The 21,478-nt window shown below is 38.0% G+C and overlaps 2 protein-coding genes across 2 annotated transcripts in view; both read right to left on the bottom strand.

Annotated features, from left to right (window-relative positions):
* The window catches only part of GLIS1 (GLIS family zinc finger 1), a 44,035-nt gene extending 33,793 nt beyond the window's left edge, over window positions 1-10,242 (bottom strand). The window contains exon 1 of the mRNA XM_053469579.1: window positions 10,098-10,242. Coding sequence (XP_053325554.1) covers window positions 10,098-10,134 — 37 coding nt within the window. The 5' untranslated portion in view covers window positions 10,135-10,242. The remainder of the gene's footprint in view (window positions 1-10,097) is intronic.
* Window positions 10,243-13,028: 2,786 nt separating this feature from the next.
* On the bottom strand, window positions 13,029-21,230 carry NDC1 (NDC1 transmembrane nucleoporin). The gene is made up of 18 exons (XM_053469255.1): window positions 21,067-21,230; window positions 20,377-20,497; window positions 20,128-20,229; window positions 19,458-19,632; window positions 19,044-19,185; window positions 18,590-18,698; window positions 18,224-18,275; window positions 17,196-17,328; window positions 16,801-16,890; window positions 16,619-16,700; window positions 16,214-16,372; window positions 15,865-16,101; window positions 15,361-15,479; window positions 15,024-15,074; window positions 14,821-14,884; window positions 14,165-14,265; window positions 13,930-14,090; window positions 13,029-13,416 (listed from the first exon to the last, which is right to left on the bottom strand). Exons 1-18 carry the CDS (start codon window positions 21,088-21,090, stop codon window positions 13,353-13,355), a joined length of 1,986 nt encoding a protein of 661 aa, XP_053325230.1. The 5' UTR covers window positions 21,091-21,230; the 3' UTR covers window positions 13,029-13,352.
* Between the last annotated feature and the right edge of the window lie 248 nt (window positions 21,231-21,478).

Here is a 21,478-nt window from a genome sequence, read left to right as displayed (position 1 = left end):
TTTAAAATACCAAGCAACACATCCTTCCACAGAAGCAACTCTACCAATGTGAACAAAATCTGTCATGTTGACATCCAAATTCATAGTTTTTAACAATAATATATTATGACGTGGTGTCACAGATCCTAGAGTGTAATTATATCTATCTATACAGATGTCTGACATTATGACAATATGGCTTTAAACGTGATGGTCCAGGATCATGGAAATTCATTCATCAGAAATGAGGAAATTACCATAGTTTGCCGACGTGTTTGTCCGAAATCAAAAGGGTAAATGTGCTGTAAATTAAAAAAAAACAAAACATACTGGTATCCCTTTACTTAATCCAGTAGTGTTTCCCTTTGCGTAAAAGGGAAATAGAAAGAATTACTAATCCTGTTTATGTTGAAATTACTATTATTATTATTATTATTATTACTATTATTTATGAATCTAATTGTATTTGATATTATTACATAAAATGAGCATCGTAACAAATGACTTTAAAAGTGAATTTCATGTCCTGAGGCAGATGGTTAAAAATAGAGGAAATCTACGGAACTCCACGGTATGATGAAAGATTTGTTAAGGAAAGATAAACAGACAGCCGCTGATTTAATGTGCATTTCGTTTTGAAGCGATTGTTGTGTATTTAAGGGTCCATCCGACCTCTCATCACACGGTATTTGAACCAATCCGTTTCAGGACCCAAAAGACAGCTTATTTTGGCAGCAATTTTCCTGCTGGCCCATAAAGTGTCCAAGACTCTCACCAGCTCCAGAACTTGGCTTTGTCTGATTTCTGAATCAGGGCTGTGTATACACCTTCCCCTGGATACCAGCATATGGATAACATTTCTCACTATTAACAATCAAAATGTCTTCTTTCTGTTTGTGTTGGATTAGAGACACTTCCAATTCTTCTGGTTTTGCAGAAATTCTTTTCATAAAAGAGATTTTTTTTTGTTTTCTTTAAACAGAAAATTGCATGCTCAATTCCCCGTGGTGATAAATTCAAATTGAAAAATGATGTGTTTCTAGAGGTACTTATTAAAAGAAACCTGTCTAATAAATACTATTATATTATACAGCTACAAATTAACTCTGTGTACATGAAAGAAGGATGCTTGCAGTCAAGGACATGTCAATGCTGGAGACAACAACTATACGAGAGACATAAATGAGTACAGTTCTGTTTTCTGTATAAATGATATAAGTGGAATAGATTCATTGGAAACGTATGTTGCAGTTGGCAGCGTGTGTACAGAGAACGGACGATTTTTAGGAAGTGGTGGTTGGCTGAATAGTGAGAGTGGATGGGTTAAGGTGTTACATGGGGTAAAGGGGTAGCTAGAAGGAAGAAGCTGAAGTCGGACAGAATGGGTGGCTGTCATATTGAAGGACAAAGACTATGATCTTGGGCCAAAGGGCTGTCAATTCTCCTATGGCCTATGATTTTCACAGCTCCCCTCTGCCTTCATAGAATTTCATAGAAACTAGCATCAAAAACGCTCTCTTGCTTGGCTCCTTATGTCGCTCCTTAGGTCGTCCTAAGGGGCAAACGTGGGATATAAAAGAACAAGATGGAAACAGCAGGTTGCTCCCATTCCGATGAATGAAATAGTAGGGAGGTAATGGTGATATGACGCTTCCTGTGTTCGGGAAACCGAATTCTCTGTATCATAGGTACAACCTCATTTAGCCATTCAGTGCCCTCTTTTAGTAATCTGCTATAACGCAGGATGGGGTTTGGGACACACTGGTAATAATAGGCAAGCGTTCTGGCATCTTTATTCATGTAGCAAACCAGTGTAGTAAACAGGTTCAGAGCAACTCAGGGTGCTCCGCCATACACAACAACTCTCACTTTATGAAGGCTGCCATTCTGCTAACTTCTTGTGCTAACAAACCCAGCAAGGAAGATAAGTTACAGAATGAATTAAGTGTAGAGGGCAAAAGTAAGAAGGCTTACATTCCAGCTACAAAGTAACACATATGGTTCAGACGGATACTCATCAGTGTCTGATGAGCCTGATTTACACATCTTCTCATGCAGTTAATTAAGGTGATGAGTGAGTTAAGAATTCTCTACATTAATGAAGAAATCTAAGAGAGAAACATTACAAACAGCTGATTCATCAGAACTGTGACACGAGCGCGTATAATTTTATGCAGTCTCATTTAAATCTTTGCAAATGCTTCCAATACATAGAGCGTGCAGCGCCTAAAGCAATCAGCCTTCTTCACTGACTTGATTGTAGTTTCACAATATGTACATAAATACAGGGCCGGACTGGGGATGAATAAGCGGTGCTGGTCCTTTAAGGCCAGAGGCCACTAAACTCTATTTGTGCATTTTTATATTCTCCTCCTGATGTCATGGCTTCCTAATGAACTACGTCAGTCCAGTTGGTTCATTGCACATGCTTCAGAAAGGTGCTGTTCCGATCAGACAAAACATGAATTATGTTCTCCGGTATTACACTTATTTGCTTGCGTGTGTCATTTTACTCTTCCCTCTGAAGGTATAATCACATAAAAACAGCACAGAAAAGCTTTTTAATGTAATTTTTTATAGCATGAGCCTATCAGTGTTTGCTTTAGCATAAAAAGACAATTAAATATTTCCTAAAAAATTATGAATTATGAATGAAGTAAATTTTTACATTATTATTATATTTCTGGGAAGGATCTGGACACTCAGCGGTGTTAGGAAAGATATTTCTAATGCCGAAATTAGATATAAGAGCTTTAAATACACTGAAGTAGGTGGAAAAGCAACTTTAAACCAATGCCTAGCGCCTTATGCTTAGTGGCTGGGCTCAGCACATAACGTGGCAGCAAGAAAAGGCTTTTATAACCAGGCGTCGTCGAGACACTGCCGGTTCAATTTAAACGAAAAGAAATTCAATTAAAAAATAAAATTATATATACTGTAATATAAAATGCGCTTGAAGCAGCCAATCAGCAGCAGGAGAGATCTCTTATTGAAATCAATGAGATCGTTTCTTGCGCAGACCCCCCTGTCTTGTAAGTATATCACATGCGTGGAGATATGTTCAGTATCTGCATGGAAAATAGCGGGGGAGGGGAAAGGCAAACACATATTGGGGGTTCAGGGGGATCACCCCTAGGGGACACCATGAAAATGTAAAGGGGCCACACTGTCATCGTATGCAGATGATGGCTGGAGTGTCACTTTAAGGAGTGAAACATTGTCCATAGGCACACCTAACATTCACCAATACATATGCAAATAATTCACGCTACGATACTTTAGTTAACGAACCTAAATCTGCATTTAAAGTCGGACAGAAATGCAGAATGTGTCTAACGGCAACAACATTAAAGAAAAATCTTTCGCATAATATTCCATCGGCGCCAGAACGATATTCCCAATCTCTAGTGTTTTCTTTTTGTTCTACAAATTGCTCCGGCTTCTCTCTGAGTGCTGCCTTGTACTCTTTCCAATCCGCCTTTTGTAAAATATACCCCTTTTATCAGCTTTTAATGTCCCAAATGATCTAATCAAGAGCACATGCCTCATGAATATTGCCTGTCGTTCTGCATTAACTTCACGCGCAGAAGTACGAGGCAATAAGCGGGCCCGGTGTCACGAATGTGCCTTGAAAACATTATATCTTCCATGGGAAAATCAAACCACGTGTGGCCTCTGACCGAAGCAGCCTCGGAACGGGAACTCCAGGTATTATCTTCTGCATTCCAACATTTTTCAAATGCACACAATCAATCGTGTACCAAACCAATTTCACCGTGCGCAGCGCTGATCCATGCGCCATGATCCATAGGCCATGATCAAACAAATGCCGAGCCCACCAGCCACCTGTTAATCCACAACGGCTTCTAGTCTACATCTGATGTCGGAATCCCGTGTCCCAATCTTCCAATAAAAGTGTCACGGAGGTTAAGAATCCAGTAATTCTCTTTGCTGTACGTTCTGATGCCAGTGAGTCTTCCCTGTTGCGATGAGTGCGATGATAATTGAAAACATTTTATCACAAACTGAATTAGATCTTGATCCATTCAGTGTTCGGACCCTGGAACATATTTGACTGCTACACGGGCGCACCGGGTTCATAATCTAGATGTAAGGAGAGGTATACGGGACAAGAGGATTTATTCACTAAAGCGAGAGTAGTCAGGAGGGTTTCAACTCATTCTCTAGTCATTATAAAGGGCCAACACTGGCAAGTTTCTCTGGAAAAAGGCTGAGCTGGCCCTGCATAATGCATACGTCAAAAGGGGGGTAGAAATCTCACTGGTTTGCCTATACATTATACAGGGCCAGCCAAGCTCTTCCTGCAGCAGAAGCTCACTAGGGTTGGACCTTCCTAATGAACAGTGAAGTCAAGGAGCTGAAATACCTCTCTCCCTTTAGTGAATAAGCCCCAAAGTGTTGATGGATATCCGTGTTTTTCACCTCGTTTTCCAAAGGGATGATGCCCACAGCGATGAATCAGGCGATCAGGAAATACATATAGTTACTTATAATGCAAGGAAATAATATATTTTTAAAGATGATGGATACATTTTCATGGGATCAAGCACAAAACTGTATGGTAAATGACAAGCTTCATTACATAGAGACATTTGGCCCATCTAGTCTGCGTGTTTTCCCTGATGTAAAGAGCCAGACCATAACGAGTGCTCGGGCTCATCCTGGACTCAGCTTTCTAGTTTCAGCCCCTGTGTTTTTATTCACTAAAACCGAGTGCTCGGTATAAACAACCTATCCGGACATTCCTAGTAAAAACATATTAACATTAAGACAACTGGAGCAAAACCATAAACCAGTGACATCACTGAAAAATTATGCAATAAGGATATAGCCTTTAAAGGCGCTGTTCCACTTACTCTGCTGAATTTAACACTTTTAACTAAATGCAATACTTTTGGGTACCTAAGCCCTTCTCAAATAATAATCCTTTAATCATGTAACATGTATATTTAATTGTCAGGTGACAAAAAGTAGGCACTGGGTTATGTCATAAAAAAATGAAAAAGGGGTTTATTTGCTTAACATACTAGTGTGCAAAAAACAACAGTTTTGGTTTAATTTGAAGATTTTTTTTAGTGGGAAATCTACATCTTTGGCATTAGGTCAGCTTTTTTAAAATGTAAATAAATTCTGATCTCAATTTTTTTTTGAAACTTCAAACTGAAATGAAGTACAGAACCGAAATCTCCGGCATTCCAATGCAAAAAAAGTATTATTAATTAAAAAGAAAATTCTTAAAAAAAAAAAGCTGTGATTATATTTAAAGTAATACTGATGTGATTTAGGTTAAGAGCCAGATGTATCGTGTTTTAACTACTTCTGTGAAGATGATGATGGTGCCAATCTCCACATAGGGCCACAGAGGACAGCGGGCCCCCAATCTTCTTCTGCTGACAACTTGTGAGCCTATTACAGTATATTGCAAATCTATATGATCCAAATGTGCTGGAAAACCCCTACCAACAAGCACATCATTAATCCGGACAGGGAATACTAGGTTTAAATTCTGAATTTATTAATCTGAGAGTTGTGGGAGTTTGCAGGATACCTAAAAGGTTCCACCCAGCCCCAACCAGCTTCACCGGGCCCCTGCATAATGCATAGTTAATGTTATATTTCTTGAAATTCACATCACTTTCATTATGCATTATGCAGGGCCACAACACACGCTTACCTTACCTGATGTCATTTGGGCATGGGTAATAAAACGGCAAATGTTTTATTAAAACACATAAAAATGCTGAACCGTTATGAAAAATGAATTTAGAAAAATGAATTAAACAAATGACTCTACTGGATAATGTGAAAAGAACATAGAAAGGCAGATGAAGTTGTAGTATATGCTGTTATCCGTTATTATTAAAGGCACTATTCTCATTATCAAAATAAATGTTGTTTTTTTAGTATATGTACTAATATAATATTTCCCTTTTTTAAGCATCATTTTATTTAATACTAGTGTTTTAGAATGCTTGTTTATGTGAAATGTTAATTTTATATTTTTTCATTTTGGGATTTTTATTACATATGCAATAAGAATCATTTTTATAATATTCCTCAGCTGTTATGGGGTCTAGCTGTGCACCTTGAGGGACTTCCTTAACACAATATCGGTGATGCCACCAATATCCAAAGACTATAAAACAGAAATTCTGATTTTACCGCAATTCTCGCTGATACCAGAGGACCAAATACATGCTGGAAACCTCCTTTCATCCCCACACACCTTGAGGAAGCCCGCAGGTAAGACGAACGTGTTATGTTGGGGAGTTTTGGATACTCGGACTCTTTGGATTTATTATCAACCCACATTGGGAGTGAAGACCACATAAGGATGAAGTATATATATGTATTAATTAGTGCTGACACAGCACATCTTACTTTTTTCTATTTTGACACATTTCTTTTTAATTAACACATTATATAAAAAGAAAACATCCAATTTATTATGCGTTATCTGAAACAATACATTGTAGCCAGTTTCCATTTTCATCAAACTGCTTTTAAAATGCACATATAAATATAATATACTATTATTTTATAAACAGACAACTATAGGGATTTCAAATAGGTGGGGGATTTTTCATGGAAATATCGTCAGAGAGGCCGCCAGTAAAAACATGACATTCAAAATTTCCTACAAAAAAAGCGTATCGATTACTGTTTTGAGTAAACCATTCTATAAATAAAGTTTTAGACTTTTGAATATCGCTTCTTATTTTACGTCTGCAGGAGTCTGTCTCCTTAGAAGCGGCTATAAATTAGTGAAGAGGGCTTACTGGATGTCTGGATTCTCACATTAGCCACGTTATCACTTTTGACGTATCTCAGCGATTGCTTCTGTGATTACAAAACCGTAAAGCGAAGCGCTGAGTTTACAGACAATGATTTATGGCTCTAAGTTTAAAATCAAGACAAAAAAAAGTAAAAAGAAAACATGTGTTAGAGTCCTAATCCCGCCGGCGGTACTCCTCTTTGGCTAACTAATATCCTCGTTTGGCTTACAGAAATACCTGCATGCTGATGGCACACAGATCTATCTCGCTCCTTGCTTCTTTAATAACGCCTCTATTTCTAAATGGGCGACCGCCCGGTTCCTAAAACCCAGTCTCTCTAATACCGAATTCTTATCTTTCCTTCCTCTAACACTAATGTGCCATTGACGGAGTCCCTTAATGTGAAACCATCGTCCATAACCTATAAAACTTCAGCATCATATAGACTCCAGACTTTCATTCAGCTTCTTCTATTCAGTCTATTTTACTGCCATCTCCATAGCGCTGCTTGTATTTACCCTTTTCCAGAGCTCTGAAGTTCCTAAAGGGTAGCGATTCGATTTTATTTAATTTTTTTATTTTTTTTTTATTTTAAACGACTTAGAGAGAAGCAGCTGTTCGGTCATAGAGTTGGAATAAATAATATTTTTCTGGTTAAAACTATAAAGGTTACTTAAAGAGAAAATAGCGGTGATGAGAATTTTACAAGAATCAGCGGTACATAAAAAAATAAAAAAACAACCCTTTTAAATGTTTAGGTACCCCTGGGATACCTCCTGAGAGGGGGTCCGGCTAGCTTCATGAGCAGCCTGGAAAAGCAGAGGAAAGGGACTGGCTGGACTCCAGACTGGCTTTATCCCGAGCCACGTCCAATGACTGGCTTTTTGTGTACTTATTAATATTAGTATTTCTTTATAACTATTTGATATACTTGTTTATAAAACCATAAGGGATTAGGGTACGGGAGAGAGTTATTTGTATGAGCTCCACAGCCGTAATTCCAAAAGATATTGCTACAAACAGCTAAAAAAATCGACTATTTCAACATTCTAACGATTAATGTAAAGTTCTGTCTGGTTCTTCTTTCAAACAAACATAAAATCATTATTTTCATGTTTCTGAACATGGAATATTTCAATTCATATTTTCTAATTTCATATATTTCTCAGAGATGGTTTCTTTGAAAATGCACTTTTTTTCTGTTCTAAGCATTTTTTTTAAATTCATTTTGTCCAATTTTTTCCCAAAAATAATAAAAATGTGAATGTCAAGAACATTCCTGCTTATCTGGTAATATGAATACATGAATCATATAAAATATTAGGTATATATGTCAAGCGATTTGGAGTTCAGACACCTGTTCCGTGTGCAAAGTAAAAAAATATTAATAAAAAAAAATTCTAAGATCTTTAGTTGGGAACAGAATAGAAAAAATGTGCAAAAAGCAGCATAATTCAGGGCCGTGTTTACATTGAACATATACGGGGTGTTAAATACAGAGAAAAAAATACAAAGCGGGGAGATCACATAAGGGATCTCCTATACCATACTATATAGTGCAGTAAAGCTATACGATCTGTTGCTATTTTTTTAAGGGTTAATATGCGGTCAAGTCTGAAGCTGGAATTTATAATCTGGAACCATTTCCTTCATGCTAAATGGTCTTTTTCTTTATTGTTTTACTAAAAAAGTGAAACATGAAACGAGACAAACAAATAGAAACACTAAACACTATACACAATGTAAACATTTCAGTGTTTCCAAAAAATGTTATTTTCCAACTCATTTATGCGTCTTAAAAACAGGGGGAAAAATCTTTTTTAATAAATTCCCACAAACAATACAAAAAATTATTTGTGAAGGAACATTAACCATTTAAGGTATTAATCAAAAAAAATTTCTTTTTTTTTTCTTTCTTTTTTTGCTGTTATTTTTTATTTGTTGGTACGTACCGGTTAATTAACATTTATCTGCTAATCACAGGTAACGTCAGCTTTTAACCCTACGGTGTCGCCCGGTCTAGCGGCTCCTAGTACTTATAGAATAGACTGCGCGAGTACCGGGACTCTCATGAGACCGCTGGCCCCGGTTACCTCATAGTGTAAATAAACAGTTTTACAATCAAATAAACTCGCTTTCCTCCGTACACGTCACCAGTAGAAAATAAAATCTAAATGAGACGTGACGGACTCCTTTCATGAATTACCATTTGAGCAACAAGATGGCTCTTTGACCAAAATGTACCAGCTTCGTAAATTCACATTTTTTTTAGGATGCGGCGGAGCTCAAAATCATACTAAATCTTACAAATACATATGTATTGTATTTATCGCTGCGCAAATTGTTGGTGCTATATAAATTAAATATAATAATATGAGATATTTAAAAATATATATCAGCGTTTACATTGTATACCGATATACCATAAATCCATAGGATTTGTTGTCAGATAAGGCTGCCTGTTTTTCCTGATGTAGAGACTCAGACCTTAATCGTCCCTCAGTCTCGTCTTAGATTCAAGATAGCCTTACGCATATCCTATGATTAAATTCCTTCACTGTATTAGCCTCTACCACTTCTGCTGGAAGGCTGTCCTACTTAACTACCACCCTGTACAATTTTACATTTAAATATAATTGACCAGCTGTGTGTTGGTACAAGATTCCGATGAACTAAAAATCAAATAATCAGTTTACGATCAGTTAAAATGCAGTCGTTACTGATTGTATCCATGTGATTTCACAAAAAGCAATGTTGCACAACCAACACTTTACATTAAAGGTCTGGACTGCTACCATCGCATCTATATTGTCAACTCAGAAACGAGAAAAGTCGCCATACAACGAATGCATAATGGATAAGCAAAAAAAGGGGAAATTCCACTAAAATTAGGATTTAAAAAACAGGTTCATCAGAAACTCATTGGAATAATGAGTGTTTCTTATATAAACTCAGTTCTTATTAGTGATTACTTAATGACATTTGAAGGAAGAAATATGCGGCACAAATGGTTACGCAGAGAAAACATAAAATATTGAGCGCAATCGACCGGATAAGGCCCTCTCGGGTGAGAGGCTTTGGATATGAGTTTTGTCTATGAATGAATAGCCAAGATATGAGATTGCATTATAAATAAGAAGTACCGATAAGAATGATGTCAACAACGCAAAACATTAAAGCAGTTATAGACGGAAAATGAATTAATACGATGCCTTGTTCTCCAATGAAGGTTACTACGTATACTTTGGTAGCAAAAAGAATATATACCTGATATAAACGGACATAAACCCACGGCAGGAGTGTCCAGGCTGCGGTACATACCCTTCATGCTGCTCTGTGATGCTGAAGAGCGCTTCATTCCAGGTGTCCTCCGAGGCGGGTCAGGCTGTCGCGGGCTGACAGTTGTCTCTGAAGCTGACAATTTCCATTCCTCTGGAGAGAGCTGCGAGTGACACTTTGTGCTAACATTGAGGGCACGACACATGTGTAAGCAGCTGGGTCTGTGGAAGGAGGGAGCGAATGCATGAAGGAGGTCCTTCTTCACCATTAGTGTCATATACACACCCCCGGCTACAACACACCCAGCACAACACAACCCCAACTCATGTGTGTGCGGGACTCCATAGTACAGTACTTCTTACATCATGAACGTCTCAAAATACCTAAAATAACTACATACAGAGTGTCTACATATATATATAGATAGATAGATACATATTATATATATTGTAAGCTTGTTTGCTCAGGGCGGTCCTCACCTGTTGTCTCTGTTAGTCAAATTTTTGTTACATTCTTCTTGTTGTGTCCTGTCTACCCATTGTACAGCGCTATGGATTTGATGGTGCTATATAAAACAATAAATAATAATATATATTTATAAATTATACAAATGTGACTGCACGGGGTGAGAGGCTAAGTCTCCCTGCCTATGTAAAAGTTCTGAAGGTCCAGTGTTTCATGAGAATCGGAGAGACCCCCTGCAGTGTATAAAGGTTTGACTCCCCTTGCCGTTTAAGTGGCCATTGAGCTTTCATTTGACACTATAATAATAATTTCACCTCTCTGGCTAAGACTGAGCAGGTACCCGCGAGTGAGGAGAAGGCTGAGGCTGCAGGGAAGCCCGAGGTTGTCTTATGGCCCCCAGGTTAGGCGCTCCCCGCTCTCGTAGTTTTGGGCACATTGGTTGGGCTGGTAAGACCATCATGAATAGATGGACGCTGGTCTGGCCTATGACAGCTCGCAGTGGTATGACAGCTCGCGGGGCCTTAATGGCACTTCGTCTTTTGCTTTTCTCCTGTACGTTGCATTGAGATTTTACTCACAGAACTCGCACTCACTGAAAATGGCCAGGTCCACGAAGACATTTTCTTAGTGGGAGATTTGGGTTGGGATTCAGCTTCCCCAAAGATCTGGCCCTGCCTTGGTTTTACATTAAAGGGAGCGAAATATCACTTCGAGGAGCATGGCCACAGAAGAACAGGGTCCCACCACTCCTCTGTGGCCCTACAATGGCAGCGGCACCAACTTCATGGACATCCTGAGATTAACTTAGATCAGATCTCTTTAAAGGGTTAGTAAAAAGCCATTCCTCCTGGCATCGCTGCTGCGCTTCATTCACCTCCATCCCGCATCACTTACTACATCAGTGTTCCATCTACAGATTTGTGCTCTTCAGGCAGATTGCATTAACTGTAAATCCGAAACCACGTTCCAAAGAGTTAGAAAATAACTTATCAAACGTTACAGGGCTTTTACCCACCGCTTGCCTGGCAATGAAGATGCTCTGCTGAAAAGTTCAGTGTTATATGCTCCAGGGGCTTTTTCTAAACGAGGGTCTCACCATCCTACCTCACATGAAACAGAAATACCTGAACTATATCAGCACTGAACATGGACACTGTATTCCATCCTTCACTAAATTAAGGACTGACAGCCTACATAATAGTAGAGACGACTGTAAAGGAATCAAGGACACGAACACCTTGTCTTATAATGTAAGGAAGTTTTACTTTGCTGAAATAGTGGCAAATAAGTGGAACAGCCTCCCAGCAGCAGTGGTAGAGGACAATACAATTAGGGAATTTGAAAAGGCATAGAATAGGCATAAAGCTATCCTGAATCTGAGACGAGATAATGGTAAGGACTGATTAAGGTCTGTGTATTTACATCGGGGAAAACAGACAGACTAGACGTGCTGTCAAATTCTGTTTCTCACCTGTGGTACCCATGCTGTGTGCGCCACCTGCTGACACCAAACGGCATTGCAGCCACAACAGAAAATAAGCTCTGTGTCGCTATCCTTCCCAGCATAAAATGAAACATTTTCCTTTATTGTATTCAAAACATCCTTTTTAAAAAGTTTTAAATGATTTCCCTAAAAACACAAGATTGCTACTTATGACTATCTAAATGAACATATAACCTGCGCAGTGTAAACCATAGCAAGCAATGGAATCTTTACTTTTTTTTGTACAAGTCATAACATTAAAATACAGTTTATGAAAAATAAGGCCACGTATCACAGAGCTTTAAAAATGACATCTTTATTAGTCTAATTCCATGTCTTGTGTGGAGTCAATTTGTACGTTTTTTTTCTCTTACAGGATTTCCTGTGAAACACAATGAAAATGTATTCTTGCAGCTATTACTTTGTTTTAGGGGCACTTTATATTTCAAAAGTACTCAGATTTTCTTAGTACGCTCTGGATTAATATCAATATTTATATCCTTACACATTCCATGTGGTAACACTTTACATACTAACCAATGTCTATTGAATGCCATTACAGGAGGTATAACCCTCTATTATCAGTTTACTCATTCTTTATTGTATTCTGTCATGACAACTACAGATCAAAATCTATATGTATTATATAGTGTTGCCGGTGGAGTTAAATGTTCTTACCTGTAACCATCCCAACTAAATACAGATGCTCTTATCAAAAGCAATTCAGACATCTTTGTTAAAAGGAACAGTCTAGTAGGCAAATATTTTTAATGGAGGTTTGAGGTCATTTTTAATGGACTGTAATGCATTTTACTGCATGCAGATTGAAACACATATACATTCTTTAGTTATTGGATACAAAATGAGACTAAGTCCTCCCCTGGTTGTATCTACTCGCACTGTTGGGAGATCTGCGGAGTATCACGGTAGAGTTATCGGGGTTGGTTCCAATGAGGCAGAACACCACCAACAACAAAAGAATACCTGCACATTCCCATGAAAATAAGGCTAGCGTGTTCCTTCAGGAATTTACACTCTGCTTTTACCTTTAATATTGTGGAACAACCTATTGCACTGATTAAAAACAGATACATATACAAAATATAGTCAGGAGAAAAATGAAAGATAAATGTACAAAAATATTAATTCCTCTCAACAGGTAACGAGGGAGCAATTCCAAAAAAAAAAAAGTTATACCAAATATTGTCCAATAAATTATCTTTCACAAACGTTCCATTTAATGTATTTTTAGGTTTGTGTTTATAAGTGTTTTTTCTCTTAACCATTTCACATAGGTCATAAATCCTCTCCACGAAGGGAAGTGTCAGTGTCAGATTTGGGTTACAGTTTCATTCATTGAAGTCAAGGAATTGCTGCAGCTTTCTTCTGTGCTCCGAGGACACTGGGACAGCACTAGAGAGAAAAGGGAACAGATGACACAGCATTTAGTTTTGTGACTAGAATTCAAACTCCGGTTTCAGACACATCATGTAGGACTAATTCTTGGAGAAAACGCTCACCACCATTGGCCCTTAATGCACAACGATATGAGATTCAACGTCCAACAAACTTGTGAAAAAATAGTCAAACTACACTTCAAAGAAAACAGACATGACAACAAACACTATAATAATGGAGGACCTAGGCTACAAAATTATAAAGAGCAAGTAAGGTGGTAGATATAATAGACAAGATCTGTATTCTTTTGTGTTTAATCCCACATAATGCAAATGGTAAACGTAAACTGACACAGAGAGCAGAATCAAGAGAAAAATGACTTAGTTTCATAAACATTAGAAATCCTAACTGGGACAGATTGGTGATTCCAAAGACCTTTATTTACAGACAGAGGGATAGATGGCAGCGGAGTTTATTTGGATTATATCGTATTAATGGTCAGTAGACGGCCCGCAGGAACACACTTACTGCAAATGTTCCCCAAACGTTGTGGTTATTCTGTAGATTGCAGTTCTCAGAGCAGCACGAAGAGCAAACCTCAGCGTCTTGTACGACGAATCCACCAAAGTCTCTTTAATCTTGGCAGGTTTGCTGGAAGCGTGCGGGAGTTTAAAATGCTTTTCCACAGCCTAGAAAGGATTTATAGAACAATAATAAAGTAGCTGCACAGAAAAAAGGCTCCCTGCTGCTTTTTGTGACCTACCTCTTGCAAAGACATGAAGGTTCCAAGTATGGCAGAAAGAGAGGTCTGCACCACCCCCATTCTGTCTTCCGAAAAAGAGGCTGCAACCAGGTGAGATAACCCTGAAAAACATTTTTGGGTCATTACTAAAAAGCATAGGGTACCCCATCTCAATAAAACCCCAAAAAGTATATTTATCATTCCACAGATTCTTTTGGATTATGGAGGATAAGCATGACCAAAATCTCACATGTAGCTAATCATAACCAATATTATAAATAGCACTTTATTATGTACAATAAAATAAAAGGTGCCATTTCACCTGCTGTGCTGAATTTAAACTTTGTAACCAAAGCTTCCACAAAACATTAAAGACTAAATAAAAGTTTGTAAATATATTAACATCTAAATATGTATATATACATATATATTTAATGGAAGCCACACGTAGCATCATTATCGTTATGAACATGAATCCACATTCGATTGAGTGAGTAACCCAGTATATGTTGTATATTTCCTTGTCCATTAATTTTTTTTTTTTAATGTTCGTACTGAGATTTATCTGGTACAAATAAAGAAAGTTGTCTTGAAAAAGGTCAGTGCAGAAAATAACTAGCTTATTTCCCAATCTCTGCTATCTCACTGAACCGGTGCTTGAAGTTCCACATACTCACCTTCCAGGGCCCATATATGTATCTGCGCATCAGCGAACACATCCTGACTAGATGCTTCTGGGAGCTGATAATGGAAATAAAGATCATAAAGAGAGAGAGAAGGCATGATACATTCCTTCTAGAGCCCCATCTACATGCCAACGAATTAACCATTTTCACTCTCCCCCACTAGACTGCTTATAGCGAATTGTTACTACCGTTACCTTGCTAAAGAGATATGTGATCAGAACTCTCTTCGACAGGTAGGTTTTCATCTACAAAATACAAAAAAAAAAAAAAAAAATAACTTAAAATGTTTAATTATTTTAAACACAAGAGCAGAGATATAAAAATAAAAAAAAACATTCTGCCAGTATATGGCTTCCAATAGATATAGTTTTATGAAATAATATTGTTTGATATTGTGAGATAAATATTCTCTAGCATTTTAAGTTGGGTGATTGACTACAAGCGCTGTTTACATGCTGCAGAAATATAAAGACCATTCATATCTAAGCAGAGAAACGGACACGATCATACTCTTAACAGCACAATCTTTACCTGCTCTTGTTTTTTCTGATACCATGTGTAGAACAAGTTCTGTTGGTCTTTGACAGGTGTAGGTATTGGATTTGTTGCAGGAGAAATATCACCAACCTCTGACCCATTTACATGGGAATCTAAAAATAATAATAAAAAAAAAAAACATCAGAAAAAAGGTTCACTCCTCCATACTATTACAGGAGAATCAAGGGAGTTTACATTTTACAAAATACTATTTTTTTTATCATCTACATTAATTTATATTGTAGAAGAACTAGTGCAGACATACTATATAAGGCACATCAGTTTATTTTAAATGATTTAACTATTGCAATTAAAACATATATTGTGAAGTGTTGCATACAGCTTTTGAATGCAAACATCACGGCAAGAGATCAACCGGTCAGTAGGGGTTTAATGGCTAATAGCAAAATTCAGCTTCTGTAAACCAAGGTTTCAAACACATATGTGACTTTAAAGAAATGTACATGAACTACATGAAAAGAATTTAGCAATTCTTACCTGGACTATGTGTCCACAGTTTTGCACCTCTCCTCATCACATGGGGGCTTTGGATGGAGCCATGCCATGGAGAATTAATGTCGGCAGAAACTCTACTGGCCACTGGAGATGCAAGAGGGCTTTCAGAGGCCAGTTGTTTAAGCGTGTAGGTGCTCTTCAGCAGTGAAGGGATGGCAGTTCGAGACATTACACTCAGTCTTGGTGTCTGGCCAATAGATTCTTCAACAAGGGATGTACCTTCAAACCACCAAAATAAAGCCGCAATCAAAGAGAAAGCATATGAATGGGAAATTTAATTTAGTGGTATGTGGAGTAACCGGAGGAACAGATTGTTGGTGTAAAGAAGTACCTGAGCCACTGAACGACTTCTGAGACTCTGTGGTGGAAAGGAGCTTTGTACGCCCGTTCTCCGCAGCAGCTTCTTGATGAGCAACAAGCCTAGCAGTCAAATTATTCAGCAAACTCAAGCATTCCTTAGAGATTGCTGCCCAGTTGTATGGATGACCCCCTGTCACAAACAAAAGAAAGAATCCTAAGTATATAGGCAAGAATGATACTGCCTACTTTAGATGTACAAATCCAAATCATCTGCTGTCTAACTGTGTTCCTAATATTTTCTTTTACCTTCAAACTTTTTTTTTCTTTTAAAAAACAGGCTCAGGATGTTTCAGGTAGGAGTTACTACCTAGGCTCTCTGCTAAAATAGGCATTTGTTTCCAGCTCATATTTGTACAACATTCTGGAAGTTCCATACCTGGCTGACTAAGGCTGAAGACTTCTTGTCTTCTAGATGGTGAATACTGAGCAAGAAGAACAAGGTCCTGGAAGGCCAGGTACTGTAGGGTACAGAAAAACAAAGCCATACAATAACAAGGTTAAAATGCTACATCCGGTAAGTGTAAAATGTCAGCTCGGTAAATAAACACCAAAACATACCTTGAGAAGAGGATCATTACTGTTTAATACATTAGTAAGACATTGTTCTTCTTCTTGTACAAAGAGAGACTGCACTGGAAAAAGTTGAGCCTGTGAGAACAGGAAAGCTTATAAGCTACCCTTCTGCAACATGTACCAAAACCTACATTTATCAGCTAGCAAAAATGTAGTATATCTGTGTTATCATTAAGGGCATGTCTTCATTAAAATGTATTTAAAGGCTAAAGCAAGATAATTTCCTAAGCTTACACCGCATTATATGAAAAGCTAAAGTATAACCCCAAAAGGTAGACATGTAGCTGGTGGAGGATCGTGGGAATTATAAATCACTAAAATTGAAGGTCCACACTTTTCATTCTTATCTGTATTTATCAGTCTTGGGTGCTAATACTGACCTCCGTTGCATGGATTCTGAAGAGAAGCCACACCATGTGCCACATGGTGAGCAGAAAGGTAGCACCCAGCCAGGTCTGGTAAAACAACGAGAGATTCAAGAGTCCTCTCAGAGTATCAAGCGATGGCTGCTGCCTGCACAGGAGAACATGTCACAGAAATGTTTTTTTCCCTTTTGTTACATTTCCATTTACAGAGGCGCATGCACATTCCAACTCAAAGGCTAATGAAGGGCCAAGCTAATCTCTTTGACAGTGAGCTTGGCCCTGTGGTAACACATTGTTAATATTGGGAGGATTCTTAAAAATGAAAACTGATTTTTTTTTTATTTTTTTTTTAAAGACTATCAGATTAAACATGTTTTCCAAAGTATTGTGTGTTTTTTGTTTTTTTTTGGGTTTTTTTTAAAGACAGTTATAGTTTTTCAATATATATTGAATTCGGACAGCTGTCATCACTATGCGTTCTAGCTGTTATCTCAGTCCAGTCTACTAGAGAAGCAGCCAGATACTGCCTGTAGTAAACTGCAGATAAAGGATGTTTATTGAAACAAAATGAGAATAATTTTTTTGTTGTTATTATTATTATTTATTATTTTGTTTAATGCTGAAGTAGATTTTTTTTGTGTTCCCCTTTAAAAGCCATCTTATCAATTTAAATTGCCATTAAACTACCCCCCCCCCACACACACACACACACAGTGATGGTCAAACTGGCCAGCTGCAGACTAACAAGCAGAAGATGGCTGCTTGCATAGGCAGGTAAGTAAATGGACTTGTTCTTCTAAAATCATTAACTCTTTCATTGCCAACAATGTATCTGAGATGCGGCTACCAGAGGAGGCCCAGCATGTCAAGTACATATCTCATGTTGTGGAACATCAGGGTCCCCTCTTGCTTTTAGAAAAATACTTGTTGTGGTGTCCCGGGGGCTAAAACAGTTAAGGGAACGGTAGTGCCTATTTAAGAGTGAAAAATCTAATGCAACGTTAACTTTTTTATATAGTTATATCAACCATCAGCGTATTTACCCATCAATCTGCAAATTCATTACCGACAGAATCCATGACCGCGGAATGTACCCTGAAACAAAAAGAAAGGTTATTATCTCAGTGAATTGCTTGTCCATTTACGCGCTAAAATGCATTTTAATTTGTGTTTGCGAGTACTTTGTAATTATCACTATGCTCAGCGTAGTCCATAACTACTGATGAAGGAGCAGCTTTGAATCACAGCAATTTGCACAGAAGCTAGCATAGAAACCTATACTAGGAAACACAATAAGGAATAAGTATCTGCCCTTTAACACACATTGGGAAATTAGAAGATAATGTGCACTTTAATACCCTGTATGGTCCTAAAATCAGTGTGGGATTAAACTCAAAACAAAACCTTACCAAGGAAAAAGTATACAACAGCATAGTTCCGAACCAGATACAGCGACTGGATACAGCTGTGCTTTATAAGCAGGGGTAGACACCGTCTAAACCGCAAATACTTGAATTGCTTCAAAAGAAAAGAGTTAGGAAAATCCATTAATCAAATTCCCTTTTACTGCCATATTGCACTTTATTCCAAGATAAGTGAAGTAGCAACACAATGTGTAAGAATATTCTATAGAGTCATTTAACTTCGTGTACCGGTTTAAAGTAAAGCCCTCTGTAATGTTTTATAATCAGTTAAAACACAGCTCTATATTTCTGTGTAATAAACACAGACATGAGAGAAAAAAAGATTTCCATTGAGAAAATTGCAGGCAGCTACCAAACAGAACTGATTGACTTTAACATTAAATAATTTGGGATGTTTCCTGCACTGTTCTCATTAGCAGATCATCTCTGTAATAATTACCTGTATAGGCGGGAAGGGAACGTAGTTCATATTGTGCACAAAGTACAGCAGGCTGTAGCTATAGCCAAGGAACGCTCCAGCAAGCAACAAGAAGAGGTTATGCTCATTAAGACAGCTTGATGGGACCGCATTTTCATCCAGACTGGAGAACAAAATATATACATTACATATACAAACACACAGCAGGTAGAGGAGGTAAGAGGGGTAACATCATAACGCAACCATGGCATTTTTTTCTCATTTCTAAGAATTCATTTTAATCAGGAACTTAATACGAAGGCATTAAAAATATAACCATACAACTATTTATTAAAAATGACAAAGAAAAAATATTTTATACGCTGTGGAAAGTGAGGGACTCTGGGGAAGACATTATTGACCGTCGCAATGCTCTCAGAGCACACATACACTTACCTAGACGCAGATGTGCATGGAGCAACCAGGAGCCAGAAGTGTCGATTTGAGAGGACTGAACAACACCAGAAGACCATCACCCCCATAGCAGCATGAATCAAGGAATGGAGAACACGCTGTGGAAGTAGTATTTGTCTAATAAGGGATATTCGAGAGCAGGGGATGAAAGGAACCACTAGAAACAAAAGGAATGAGGGTCAGGTGGTTAAAAAAAAATATATATATATATATATATATATATATATATATATATATATATATATAACATTTATATTGTTTTATTATTACAGTTACAGGCTAATGGCAACGTATTCTTCCTCCCCACTCAAACATTTTAAACAGATCGTTTTAATATGGCCCACTCACGGTTGCATGTTTCATCCCTTTGAAACCCTCACATCATCGCCCTTTAAATCACAATTAAAATATTTTCAAAAAATCCTCCATTAAACACCCAAAACCAGCAAATACCGGTAATGTTATTTGCTCTGAATTCGAATCGTGGCATTAGACATAAAGATGACAGAGACGGAACACTTCGTCGATTGAGCAAATGTCTGTATCAAGAACTATTATAATTTAGTTATAATAGCTTTATTAAAAATTTACTTTCTCACAGATGTTTTAACAGCATATTGTTATTGTTCTATGTAGCAAAAACATGGCTCACCTGTGAAGAACTCCACATTGAAGATACAGTGAATCCCCAATACTACGCAAAGTAACAGAATGCAGAAACATGTGTAAGGGCTCCTAAATTCACCAACGGACGCTGTATGGTAAAATCAGAAGAAAAAACATTAAAGGTCAATCCAGTTGTAACACTTAGAGTAAAGATTTTTATTACCAGTAATAATTTTGCATCGTTGTTAAAGAACGGATTATGTTTCACATGATTTTAAGCCCTGGAATCGCTCACCTGTGAACCAATCTATTGGATGTAAGAGTTGTATCTTGCTTAGGGTGATGAAAACCATGCAGATCACAGGCAGCAGCAGGACGGTCCACGCAAAGCTCACAGCTAATCGCCATTTCAGTACCTGCAACAAGATTGGTTTCCCCTGTTGAGAAGAATAAAGCTACACGGTCACGGGCATACGGGAGCCAACATATACAGAAAGTAACAATTACTGAAAGAAGGAGAATACGGCTCAGGGCTGATCGCTAAAACCACAATATATCACGGGACCTTTAATTCAATGTCAGCCGGCATTCAAAAAGTTACTATATATTTACTTATATTGAAAAATATATTTGACATTCATTGCTGCTAACAAATAAGGCTGGGGGGGTAACTTCCATCCCATAGACTGACACGGATATGATTAATAGTAATTTACAATCTTATTTATTGATTTGGATATCGCCACCCTATCTGCGGCGGTGTACAATTGACATGGCTCATTTTAGTTACTAAATACAAACAGGCAGCTAACTGTAGCAGCAGATTAAGACTTTAATGATCTGTAGGTGTCAGATTGGCAGTGAGGCTCATGAGGTACACAGTGTGTTTACATATTTCCCCCCCCTCGGAAAACGAGGTGCACCCGGCGAGAGGCTCACCCCACAGTCGCTTTGGGAAAGGGTGGCGGAGCTGACACCCCATTACCTGCATCTCCCGGAGCATATTCATCTTCTTACCGCTTCACCATTCAAACAACCAGCGCGGCATGACAAGAAGGACCCCTCCGTCTAGGCTGGCCTTGACCATGCCTGACCAGGATTGACAGACAGGCCCCATGGGCTGCCCGTGTGCTGCCTGTCTTTAATGCCATTCAAATACAAACGTTATACTGGAATAGCATAGAAATGCTCTGAGTGCAGTGCTTGCAGAATGTTTGTATAATGTATGTATATATATATATAGGCCGCCTTTAAACAATAATGATAATAAACGTTCATTGGCCATTACAGACACTAGTGCACCCTTCTTTTGCCTGTCAGCATTGTAACAACTGGGAGCTTTGCTAAGGGCTGTCCAAGCAATGCCTGTCGGAATGTGAGGGGTCCTCACAGTGATA

This window comes from Spea bombifrons, chromosome 6, assembly GCF_027358695.1.
Source record: "Spea bombifrons isolate aSpeBom1 chromosome 6, aSpeBom1.2.pri, whole genome shotgun sequence".
In the NCBI taxonomy this organism is placed as follows: Eukaryota; Metazoa; Chordata; class Amphibia; order Anura; family Pelobatidae; genus Spea; species Spea bombifrons.
This window is presented reverse-complemented; position numbering and strand designations above follow the sequence as displayed.

Bases quoted from the DNA above. Each gene is read 5' to 3' on its own strand.
- NDC1 (XM_053469255.1), bottom strand. From the start codon at position 21,090: ATGAATATGCTCCGGGAGATGCAG. The intron at 20,498-21,066 runs GTAATGGGGTGT...ATCTTGTTGCAG, and splicing joins ATATGCTCCGGGAGATGCAG to GTACTGAAATGGCGATTAGC. The intron at 17,329-18,223 runs GTAAATACGCTG...TCTCCTGTGCAG, and splicing joins ATGAATTTGCAGATTGATGG to GCAGCAGCCATCGCTTGATA.